The sequence below is a fragment of the Bombina bombina genome, chromosome 5 (genome assembly GCF_027579735.1).
Source record: "Bombina bombina isolate aBomBom1 chromosome 5, aBomBom1.pri, whole genome shotgun sequence".
NCBI classification, from domain to species: Eukaryota; Metazoa; Chordata; class Amphibia; order Anura; family Bombinatoridae; genus Bombina; species Bombina bombina.
The window spans coordinates 622,816,364-622,829,622 of NC_069503.1; the positions used below are offsets into that span (position 1 = coordinate 622,816,364).

The 13,259-nt window shown below is 37.7% G+C and overlaps 2 protein-coding genes across 2 annotated transcripts in view; one reads left to right on the forward strand and one right to left on the reverse strand.

Moving 5' to 3' along the window:
* Positions 1–13,259, reverse strand: part of ELP2 (elongator acetyltransferase complex subunit 2) — a gene marked incomplete in the record, with an annotated part of 749,242 nt that overhangs the window by 441,298 nt on the left and 294,685 nt on the right.
* The window catches only part of LOC128659656 (tubby protein homolog), a 146,365-nt gene continuing 144,344 nt past the window's right edge, over positions 11,239–13,259 (forward strand). Inside the window, exon 1 of the mRNA XM_053713228.1 lies at positions 11,239–11,792. Coding sequence (XP_053569203.1) covers positions 11,239–11,792 — 554 coding nt within the window. The remainder of the gene's footprint in view (positions 11,793–13,259) is intronic.

Genomic DNA, 13,259 nt, shown 5'->3' on the forward strand with positions numbered 1-13,259 from the left:
TTTACCTTTATTCCAAGTCTGGTTGGGTCTCCAGACTGACTTAGATTGGGCAAAATTCCCTTCCTGCTTTGTGGAGGAAGAGGAAGCAGAGGGTCCTCCTTTAAAGTTTCGAAAGGAACGAAAATTATTTTGTTTACCCCTCATTTTAAAAGACTTATCCTGAGGTAGGGTATGGTCTTTACCTCCAGTAATGTCAGAAATGATTTCCTTTAACTCAGGCCCGAATAGGGTCTTACCTTTAAAAGGAATAGCTAAAAGCTTAGATTTTGATGACACATCAGCAGACCAAGATTTGAGCCATAACGCTCTACGCGCTAGATGGCAAATCCTGCATTTTTCGCTGCTAATTTAGCAATTTGAAAAGCGGCATCAGTAATAAAAGAATTAGCTAGCTTGAGAGCCTTAATTCTATCCAAAATGTCATCTAATGAGTCTCAACCTTCAGAGCATCAAACCAAAAAGCTGCTGCAGTAGTTACTGGAACAATGCAAACCGTAGGTTGTAAAAAGGAAACCCTGATGAATAAATACTTTCTTTAGAAGACCCTCTAGCTTTTTATCCATAGGGTCTTTGAAAGCACAACTGTCCTCAATAGGTATAGTTGTACGCTTAGACAGGGTAGATATAGCTCCACCTTAGGGATTGTTTGCCACGAGTCCCGAATGGTGTCTGATATGGGAAACATTTTCTTAAAATTAGGAGGGGGAGAGAACGGTATACCTGGTCTATCCCATTCCTATTTAACAATTTCCGAAATTCTTTTAGGAACCGGAAAAACATCAGTGTAAGTAGGCACTTCTAGATATTTGTCCATCTTACACAATCTCTCTGGTGGTATTACAATAGGGTCACAATCATCCAGAGTCGCTAAAACCTCCCTAAGCAACAGGTGGAGGTGTTCAAGCTTAAATTTAAAGCACATAATGTCCGAATCTGTCTGAGGTAACATATTTCCTGGGTCTGAATGTTCTCCCTCAGACAGCAATTCCCTAACCCCCAACTCAGAACACTGTGAGGGTACATAGGAAATAGCCAATAAAGCATCAGAGGATTCAGTATTCACATCAATACCTGAAGTACTGCATTTACCCTGTAACACTGGTAATTTAGATAATACCTCTGTAAGGGTAGTTGACATAACTGCAGCCATCTCCTGCAGAGTAAAGGAATTAGACGCACTAGAGGTACTTGGCATCGCTTGTGTGAGCGTTAAAGGTTGTGACACTTGGGGAGTATTGGATGGCATATCATGATTCTCTTCAGACAGAGAATCATCCTTAGGCACACTTTCTTTACCTAAAATATGCTTTTTACATTGTAAGGCCTTTTCAGTACAAGAGGTACACAAAGTAAGCGGGGGTTCCACAATGGCTTCTACACACAGAGCAATTAGTATCATCAATGTCAGACATGTTGAACAGACTAGCAATAACCACAATAGTCGTTAAACACTTTATTTATTGATTTCAATGATTTTACAAAAAAGTATACTGCACCTTTAAGAAATAAAAAAGCGTACAAGTTTCCCAAAACTGCTTCAAAATGCTAAATAACGCAATAAGAATAAATGCACATGTTCAACGTGGCCAAAAATTATTGCACCTTAGAGGGCCATTATACACTCATTTTTTCTTTGCATAAATGTTTTGTAGATGATATATTTATAAAGCCCATAAAGTTTTTTTTTTTTTTTAAAATGTATAATTTTGCTTATTTTTAAAGAACATTGCTCTGATTTTCAGACTCTTAACCAAGCCCCAAAGTTTTATTTGAATACCGTCAGCTACCTTCTCCAGCTTGCTCCTGTTTGTGTAAAGGGTCTTTTCATATGCAAAAGAAGGGGGAAGGGGGGGAGTGTCTTATTTGCCACTTGCAGTGGGCTTTCCAACTGCCTTTTCAACAGAGTTAAACTGACAGCTTCTAAGTACGTTTTTAAACCATTTTATACTGGATTTTTATATCTGTGCATCTTATTCTTTATAGTAGTGTCTATTACATGCAGTTACATGAAAATGAGTGTATACTGTCCCTTTAAGAGCAAAGGGCTAAGTTAACCTTTACAGGACATTTACAGCAAAAAATATAATTTGTTTGAAAAAATTACCCCTGCACCTCTGCTGTGGCGCCTACCTGCCCTCAGGATACCGCAAAACGACTCTATAACGATCCGGTCATCAGAACATAAGTTTAGGCCTAACTGGAGCTAATGCCTGCTGCCTTCTCAGTCAGAGTATACTGCGCGTCTGAGCGCGCGAAAATAGGCCCCGCCCATCATGGACGTCAAACAAGTAATCTGTAATACCGCATGGGAAGCGGTTAGAAAGAAAAGCCATGTGGTCCCCAAAAATAAACAGCACAGTAATGCTGCAGCCATACTTATAATTGTGTCTCAAAAAAAAAAAAAAACTATAAGCTGCATCTCCCAGTGTCCCTTTTCATAAGCACTTCAGCCCAGAACTATGTCAATAAAAAACGTTAAACACAGGATTTTAAGTAACACCCTTTGTGTACAGGTCTACTTCTTACCCCTTCCTTTGCAGGGAATAGAATGTCAGCCAATTCTGATATAACAAGTCTCCTCAGAAAAAAAAAAGACTGAACATACCTCAATGCTTGTAGCATGCAACCGTTCTCCACACTGAAGATTTCTCTTGCACTACCTTCAGCACTCTGTAGGAACCAATATGGATCTTAGTTACGTCTGCTAAGATCATCAACCTCAGGGCAGAAATCTTTTTCCATATCTCCCTGAGGAAAATAGTACACACCGGTACCATTTAAAAATAAAAAACTTCTTGATTGAAGAAACTAAAACTAACACTTCACTTTACCTCTTCCTAGTATAACACAGGCAAAGAGAATGACTGGGGGTGGAGGGGAAGGGAGGAGCTATATATACAGCTCTGCTGTGGTGCTCTTTGCCACTTCCTGTTAGCAGGAGGATAATATCCCACAAGTAAGGATGAAATCCGTGGACTCGTCGTATCTTGTAGAAGAAAGCTATTTCTGTTGTTGCTATTCAAAATGGTAACAAAGTCTTTAAATTAATCGGCTGTGCCATCCCACAGAATGAGCACATCGTCCACATCTGTATCTGTATATGTTCATCAGCAATATCACTATAGTTCTCAAAGACCTCACAGAGCTCCCAGGCCCCTAAGTGTAAGCAGGCATAGGTCGGGGCGCAAACTGCCCCCCATCGCTGTGCCCCTTAGTTGATGGTATACTTTACCATCAAACATAAAGACATTATTTTCTAAAATTAACCTCAATAGTGATACTACAAACTCTGTGTGCTCTATAAACTCTGGACCCCTAGTGTTAAGAAAGCTTTCAACAGCTTTAAACCCCACTTCATGGGGAATTGAAGAGTATAAACCCTCCACATCCAGTGATGCCAGGATCGTAGCTTCACTAACACAAATGCCATCAAGTCTTCTTAGAAGATCCAATGTGTCCTTGACATAGGATGGAAGTGTCACATATTTCTGAGCAGTTTTGGAAGAACATAGAATACTGGCATAACTGGATGTTCAGGATATAAGTAAAGAAGCTCTTTTGGGGTAATTATGCCTCAACTTTTTGCGTCATTTAACAGTCTGAATAGGGAATTTTGAATTTTTTCCAGGTGGTTCACATCTAGCTTCTCATACTGATATCTGTCATTCAGTTGGCACACTACCTCATTTACATAGAGACATTCATCCATAAGGACAAGGTTGCCACCCTTGTCCGCCGGCTTTATTATTACATTTTTGGCAGTGCTTAGTTCTTTTAAGCACCTCTTTCGCTTGGTTTCAAATTTACACACCTTTGTCCTTCACCAAGAGATTGAACCTCCTTTTCAACCTGTTTCACAAAGATATTAACAGTTGGAACAAGTGATAGAGATGGCATATATGATGACTTAGGTTTAAGAGTTTTAGCTTTTTCTTCCAAATAAGAGTCTTGAGTCTCCCCTTGCTCATTATCAACAAGAAATGACTCAAGAGTCATAATTGTCTCTTCATCATCTATTGTTACATTAGGGGTAGTGTTATCCGATCTTTTCATTACTTGGGACAAGACAACCTTCCTAGCAAACAAATGGAGGTCTTTTATAACCTCAACTTTGTCTAGATTAACTGAGGGGCAGAAGGACAATCCTTTCTTCAGGAGATCTACATTTGCCAAATTCAGGGGGAATGATGATAGGTTAACCACCTGTAGTTCTTCATCTTTTGGGTTATCTAGTAACCCCTGCGTGTCCCCCTTCTCGGGGATCTCAACCTCTACTGGCCATATTACTCTCCCCTCCCTCTCGTTTGTCTTGTGTCTTTCCCTCATCGGTAACCCAGGTAGTTATTTTCTTTTTGCCCCTTCTCCCCCTCCACCTCCCTCTGGGCCTAAACCAGGGAGTTTTTTTGAGAGGTATTTGATTAAGAGTCTGAGGCATCAGTCCCCGAGTCATATGACCCCTTTTGTGACTTGTACACATACACTTTATTATTTCTAAATTTTCAACATTTCCTAGTTTTAATTTCACTCTTCAGTTTTGCTATATTAGCGCTGGTTTCCCTATTCAATTAGAGTCCCTTTCAAATTTATTAACCGTTTCCAATGCTTACTCTGCTTCCATTTTCACTTTTTCTAGCCTTTTCTCATTTCTTTTGATCATATCCATCAAATCAAGGGACCACGAGGAGAGCTTCCCATTCCATTCCTCTACAAAGGAATCACCCTCTTCATCCTCCCTCGTATTTGATCCAGGATCCAATAAAAACCTAAGACCTCTAGGAACAATTTTCTTCTCAATATAATTAGCCAAGCTTGCATTATCTGCATTGATTTTTAACCGTCTATTCAGATAGTATCTGTGTTTCCTAAAAGCACTGTAAACATTCAATTCTTCCTCATTGTCTGCATTAACCTCGCTATTATTTGCCAGAAAAGGTGATAACAATAAAATTATACTTCAGAAGGAAGCCAAGTGGATATTTAGATTGGGGACTAGATTTCCACTTGGCTTAAATTATAAATTGGAATATGAATGCTTTCTGTAAATTAAAGTTTATTCTCTTTCTATATGACCTTTCGTTGGTTTTTCTCTAATGTATGAATATTATAAGTGTGTGAGATAGAGCGCCATATAAACAGATCAGCATTAAATATGTATATATATATATATATATATATATATATATATATATATATATATATACACACACACATACATACAGTATAAAAAATCCTTAAAATGGTAAAGTCCACCTTAAGGGGAATCCTGTGTGGATCACCTGAGCACACACAGGTGCTATAAAAGTGGTGGTTTTGGGAGATTGATTATGCCCTGATGAAGTCCCTGACACACAAGTTTATGGTGGGGGTGAAACGTGCGTGACGTTTGCACTCAGTGTGTTATACTACTTGCTCTAATGTGGCCTGTATGTGTACACAGAACTGTGTTTATTGGACTTTGCTGCATCAGTATTTCCCCACTGAAAGTAAGCCACATAGAAGCTATTTACAAGCTCTGCACCTGACAGGCATGACGGCCTATGAGACGGAGGCGTTTTGGAAGTAAACCAACCAGATGAGAGGTGTGTAACACCACAAACCCTCCAACCTCTGAAGTCATACCAAAGAATCGGCATGTCTGAGGGTTGAAGCTGAATGGCGGTTTGTTTAAACGCTGCCGCTAAATACATAGAGGTATACCTCTGGATCGTTGGCTTGCAAGCCCTCCTTATCCTCTGGGAACTGTGTAAGTAATTCTGACCTTATGTGCAGCCAGTTGGTTACGGTCATCACTTAAGAGGACTTCATTGTGCACCATTGTTTATGCTTATCTGTAAAGGGTACTTTTACTTGTTTTATTTAGGTGTTAGATTTTTTTTGTTAGATGTTGTATGTTTTTTGTTGGTCTGTTCAGGGTTACTGGGCAGCATCCAGTAGATGATATATATTCACTATAAATTGTAACTTAATAAATGACAATTTTATTAAGAACTCTGTGTGCAGCAATCCCTTTCTTTAAAGTGACCGTAATGTATGCCACTTCTATATTATTTTGTATAACACACACGCACATATTAACACACACATATATATATATATATATATATATATATATATACACATACACACATTATATATATATATATATATATATATATATTTATGTGTTAATATGTGTATATATACACACACATAAAAATATATATATTCATTTACATCTATATTTATTATTTGCTACCTATTGCTGTGCGACTTACCTTCTCCGCTGCGCTAGATTCTCAGCCATGTCTGACGGCATGAGAAAATCTCAAAAGAGGAAAAGGATTTGAGAAATATTTTGGATTATTTAATATTTAGTATATAATGCAATGGTGCAACAGATAAGTGCAATAAGATACTTGGTTGCATAGGGGACCGTATTTGCAGCCGTAAATGCGAGGCAGGTTCTTATGCCATGTTAGTGATAGTGTGTGGCACTTATTTGAGGTTATTTGCTACAATATATACACATATTATTACTGCATTATTTAGGGCATCACATTCCCCCCCTTTGGAAATATTCCTGTAAATGCCCATGTGCAAAACATCACAAATAAGAAAGCAACATACAGGGTACTCTGGCTCGTAACCATGACATGCCTGCCTCATTCTCTGCAACATTCTACTCCTGTTACCTGATTGGCTGAAATCACAAAAACAACAGGCTAGTGCTAAGTTTAAAAAACAGCAGTTCACTGAACACAACAAGGACTGCTAACGTTTAGTGAAGACTTAAACTGCATCAGAGGGAGTACAAATCTCACCAGAGCTTCAGTCTGACAAAATGGATGAAATGGATCCTATACTAAGGTACTAAACACAACTGTGGGTATAGTGGTAGGGGGAAAAAAAAGGTTTTTGATAGACAGTTTTAAGAAACCCTCTTCCTACAAATAAACATTTTATTTTTCTTAAGACAACATAACTGTATTTCTAAAGTAAATATTTATGCATTTGATCATAAAACAAAACACAATACATGAGCAGGTTTTGAAGTTTTCATTTGATCAGAGGAGAATTGGCTGGTACTGCAATCTTTTAGGACAGAACCAGTATGAGATACTACACTATCCATTATAGCATACACTGAAACAACCACATAGTATGCACACTGTCATAAAATACTTCAGTTATTTTTATTCTATCAATTATTCTAAGATATGAGAAAAGGGGGCTGATCCTAGGGCTCCTATTGAATCCCAAAACTGTCTAATAACCAGTTGTAAGACATGTTTAATCTTTGCTATTTATACTATGTGGTGCTTTGAGCTGGAATTAACCATTGTTAATGGAATATTACTAAAGGATAATTGCTGTAGTGTTAAAGTGTAATGGAGTCACATAATGGGAACCTGTATACTTGTACAGAGCTGGGAAATGTTTATTTTTATGGTATTTGTTAGTGATATTGCATGAGGATTTCATGAGAGAGCATTTCTTTTTACTATGATGATGATCCAAATATCTTTCCATAATAAATGTAAATCTAAAATATTTCAGAACACACTGAAAGTTTCAGTCTATAAATCTACTGCATAATTTTGCTATAAATACACTGGGTACAGTGGCTTATATCCTATGTTTGATTACAATGTCCAGCCACAGGCAACATGATATCACTAGCTCCACACCCTTTATTATTTGAGTCAAATTCATAGCAACTTATTGTACACAGAGAAGATGAATGGAGTGTAGGAAACAGTTACCCTACATCACATGGAGTACAAAGCTCCCTTTTATATAGGGGTACCCTAGCATTATGATTGGCTGATTTGATTCTTCAAATTCAAATCAGCCAATAGGAATGCAAGGGTACCCCTATTTCATCCTATTGGCTGATTTGAAATTTGAAGAATCAAATCAGCCAATAGGAATGCAAGGGTACCCCTATATAAAATGGGTACCGTGCATTCAATCTTCAGTGTGTGGCTGGAGACCACATGAAGAGGACCACTGTCTGAAGAGGAGGACCTCCATCACCGCTGACCTCGCTGCAGACACCGGGATAAAGATAGACCGCCGCCCACCATCATTGGTGAGTGCCAATTTTGGGGTTAGACTTAGTTGTTTTTGTTTTTTTTAAGATTAAGGATTGTTTTTATTTTAATTGGGAAGCAAAAGAGCTGAATATATCCTTTTAAGGGCAATTTCCATCCAAATGCTCTTTTCAGGGCAATTCAGTTTTTTTTGGGGGGTAATATTAGGAGGTTATTGTATTGTTTATGCAAAAGAGCTGCTTGTTTTAGTTCAATGCCCTACAAAAGGCCCTCTTAAGGGCTATTGGTAGTTTATTTTTAGAATAGGGTTTAATTTTATTTTGGGGTGGCTTTTTTTTTTAAGGGGTATTTGAATAGGAATCATTTTTTTATTTTTGGCAATTATGTTTGGTATTTTTTGTAAGAGTAGGTTTTGTTATTTTTTTGTAATGGTAGGATTTTTTTTGTAAATGTTAACTTTTTTATTTTTTTATAATGTAGGTTTTTTTTATTTTGGTAATGTTAGTTCTTTTTTAATTAATGTAAGGGTTTTCTTTTTAGGGTAAGCTTAGATTTTAATTATTTTTACTGGTAAGTTTTTATTTATTTTAAGGTAGTGTCGTTTTTATTTAATTTATGGGTATTTTAATTGGGGTTACGTAAGGGAGTGTTAGGAACAGGGAATTAGATTTAAGTCTATTTTTATAGAGCAATATATTTTTTATTACTGTACAATTCCCTTTCTGGTATTACATTTTGTATTTTGACATTTTGATATCTGCTCTTCAACAAATGTGATTGTTCTCCTTTTTAAAAAAAAAAAAATTCTTGTATAAATAAATTGTATTTTTGATATAGGTTTAGACCACTAGATGTCAGCAGAGATTAAGAGAAATGTATGTTTAAGTAATTTAGTGGAAAGGTGTGGTCTCACCTGGCTGATAGTTATTTAAGGGTGATTAAGTTTTACAAACACTATGTGAACATGACTAAGGGTTGACTACCCAAAACGTTGTTCTATTTTCTATCTGCTCCCACTATGTGCTAATAAAGGAACTTTTTATGGATGATGAGAAGTGGTGCTGCTGCATTTATTGGAGATATTTGATACTATTTGGATCTTTGCAGTGATCCTGTGTCAGCTTGCACACACCTTGGGTCTGAGTGCTGGATTTTCATTGTTTTTTGGATATCTACTGCTATTTATCCTTGCACCTACCCTGCCATGGAAGATATACTGGATTCCCAGGGAGCAAAGGTTTTTGCATACACAGATGTTGAAGCTGCCAGAATCACTACCCTGGTAAGGGGCTCTCGTGACTTTCTAAGGACACCACAGACAGAAGTCAATATGAATCATTATGAGAGACTTGCCAAAAGAAATATGTCTTATCAATTACATGCATCTACTCTGGCAGAGTACTACAGAATTAAATGTATCCCTAGAGGGTTAAGGATGAGTACAAGACCAACACTTCTATCAAGCAACAAAGAATATTGCACTAAATTTGAACAGATTCTGAACAAGTGCTCGCTGGATTTAATCGTACTCACGGTTGAGTATTTACAGATGGCCATTGATGTCCAGACGGAGGAAATTAAGGAGGTAGTGACAAGCCTCAAACAGTCCGCAGGAGATCTTGACATCGATAAATCAATGAAGGAAATCAACACAAAGATTGCAGAGCTGAAGAAAGAGCTTGAAAACAAGAAGCGGATTAAATTCAACCGGGATGAAAATGATTACCTGACCGGAGCGGTTTACAGGTGGACCCGGGACCCGACCGAAAGTTCGAGAAACGTCACTTCCGGTGCGGCTCGTCGACGAGAACGGAGGTCACAGAAGACGGTCAGCGGCTCTGACAGTACCATGGAATCCACATCGGGGGATTCAGATGTCGGAGGAGACGGGGCGGTAGGAGGCATCACTGCAAAACCGATCCACAGCCAGTTTTCACAGACACCGCCAAGGAAGACATGTCAGGGGACCAGACGCTAGTGCTGAACATCTCTAAGGTAGAACTTTCAAATGCCCAACATAAGGTGCTGGAAAAGGGACTGTCCTTTTGCAAGCAAGATTACCTTTTCAAATTTAATAGAAGCCTTAAGTTGAAATCCTTTTTTTCCAATGCTGATTGTGGGTTTAAAAGTCAATCAAAAAATGTTTCTACCATTGATGAATTAGCTATTAGGAGTCTGGGGTTAAAAAATAAGAGTACATTTGTTCCAACATGTTATGATTCAAGTGTTGATGTATTCATAAAATTGGTAAAATCCGATTTGGATAATTTAAAGAAAAAATACTGTAATAAGAAAACGTTTTTTTTGCCTAATATGTCAAAGGAAGCTGGTCAAGCCTTACAAGCACTTTGTAACAATAAAGAGTTAATTTGCAAACAAGCTGATAAGGGTGGAGCCACGGTTATTTTGGATAGGGGTTATTATATTGGTGAAATTAAAGCTCAATTAGCTAATACAGATGTATATATGCCACTTACATCAGACACCTCGTCTAAAATTTCAGTTGACATAAAAAGATGCATCCAGAGAGCATTTCAGAATGGGATTATTGATAATGAAACTAGGAATTATCTTATTAAAGAGGAATACACTATACCAGTGCTTTACACTCTCCAAAAGGTCCATAAAAATTTGGGGACCCCTCCTGGACGTCCCATAGTTGCGGGTTTTGACTCTATCTTCACTAATATATCCATATACCTTGATAGACTGTTGAGACCATTTGTAGCTCGGGCTATGTCTTATATTAAATATACTATTGATTTTTTAACTAAGATTGAAGGTCTGTCAGGGAAAATGGATAAATGCATTTGGTATAGTTTGGACATTGTGAGCCTTTACACTTCTATACCACACTGTAGTGCGTTAGATTCTATTAAATATGCTATTGGTAAAAGTAATAGGTTCACTGCCATGCAACAACAATTCATTATAGAGTTAATGGAAATTATTCTGTACTGCAATTATTTTCTTTTTGAGGATTCTTATTTTTTACAAAAACAGGGGACTGCTATGGGGTCCAACGTCGCCCCTACCTATGCCAATATTTTTATGAATATTTTTGAGGAAAAATTTGTATATGAAAATGAACTTTTTATTCTATGTGGCGCTACATAGATGATATGTTTGGCATTTGGTGGGGTGACGTTGGATCCCTTCAACAGTTTGTTAGTGAAACAGGGCATCAGGATGTATTAAATTCACAATGTCTTGGAGCGAAGAGTCAATTAACTTTCTTGATACTAAAATCTATAAGGATGGTTCCCTCTTAAAAACAGATATATTCAGAAAGGATACTGATAGGAATAGTCTCCTACACTTTTCTAGTGCCCATGCACCTGCTTTGGTGAAATCTTTGCCATACAGTCAAATGCTGAGAGTAAAGCGGATAGTAAAAGATGAGTCTTTGGCTTTACAGAGATTGCAGGAGATGGGTACTAGGTTTGTGCAGCGAGGGTATCCTCCTGATTTGATTCAGGAGACAATTGATAAGGTGGTACAGTTACCTGATGAAAGGGCCAAGATTGGAAATATCCATAAGAGAAAGGACCCTGACAGGATGGTATTTGTGTCTGAGTACAGCACTTGCAGTACAGAAATACAAAGGATCATTAGGAAGCACTGGTATTTCTTAAGAGAGTGCAACCCTGGGGTACCAGCATTTCGCCAACCGCCAATGCCAGCCTATACTAGACTCCCTAGTTTAAAAGATAAAATTGTTAAGGCTGATGTTGGCTCAAAAAAGAAATCCAGATTGGGGTACATTACTTCTGAGAAAAATGGTTGTTTCCCTTGCCTCAATTGCTCCAGTTGTAATAACATGATAAAAGGTGATATATTTATCCACCCCCTTACGGGACAGAAATTTAAGATCAAGGGTTATTATAACTGTAATGCCAACTTTGTTATATATCTAATTTAGTGTCCGTGTGGACTTATTTACATTGGAGAGCTGACCCAGAGAGCGAGGGACAGAATAGTCCAGCATAAATCTAATATTAGGACAGGAGACCTAAAGGCCCCAGTTGCCCACCATTTTTTAACTAAAGGACACTCTATTGCACAATTAAGATTCCAAATAATAGATTACATACAGAGCCCTAGATGTGGTGGCAATAGAGAGTTGCTTCTCAAAAAACGTGAGGCATTTTGGATTAATAAATTAGACTGTTTAATCCCCAATGGCATGAACAGGGAATTGGATTTAAGTGTATTTTTATAGAGCAATATATATTTTATTACTGTACAATTCCCTTTCTGGTATTAAATATTGTCTTTTGACATTTTGATATCTGCTCTTCAACAAATGTGATTGTTCTCCTTTTTTTTAAAAAAAAATTCTTGTATAAATTGTATTTTTGATATAGGTTTAGACCACTAGATGTCAGCAGAGATTAAGAGAAATGTATGTTTAAGTAATTTAGTGGAAAGGTGTGGTCTCACCTGGCTGATAGTTATTTAAGGGTGATTAAGTTTTACAAACACTATGTGAACATGACTAAGGGTTGACTACCCGAAATGTTGTTCTATTTTCTATCTGCTCCCACTATGTGCTAATAAAGGAACTTTTTATGGATGATGAGAAGTGGTGCTGCTGCATTTATTGGAGATATTTGATACTATTTGGATCTTTGCAGCGATCCTGTGTCAGCTTGCACACACCTTGGGTCTGAGTGCTGGATTTTCATTGTTTTTTGTTAGGGAGTGTTAGGTAAGCGGGTTTAGTGGTTAGTTTATTACTTTGTGTTGTGGGGATGGCGTTTTAGGGGTTCATAGTTTATTTAGGTAGTTTGTGTTGTGGGAGGATGGTAGTTTAGGGGTTAATAGTTTATTTAGCTAGTTTGCATTGTGGGGATGGCGGTTTAGGGGTTAATACTTTTATTTAGTGTTTGCGATGTGGGGGGATAGCAGATTAGGGGTTATTAGGCTAGGGGCTTATGGTAGGTTTTTCCAAATTTGTTGTTGTTTTCCCAGGTAGGTTGTTAGAAAACATAATTTATGCTTACCTGATAAATTCCTTTCTTCTGTAGTGTGATCAGTCCACGGGTCATCATTACTTCTGGGATATTACTCCTCCCCAACAGGAAGTGTAAGAGGATTCACCCAGCAGAGCTGCATATAGCTCCTCCCCTCTACGTCACTCCCAGTCATTCGACCAAGGACCAACGAGAAAGGAAAAGCCAAGGGTGAAGTGGTGACTGGAGTATAAATTAAAAAATATTTACC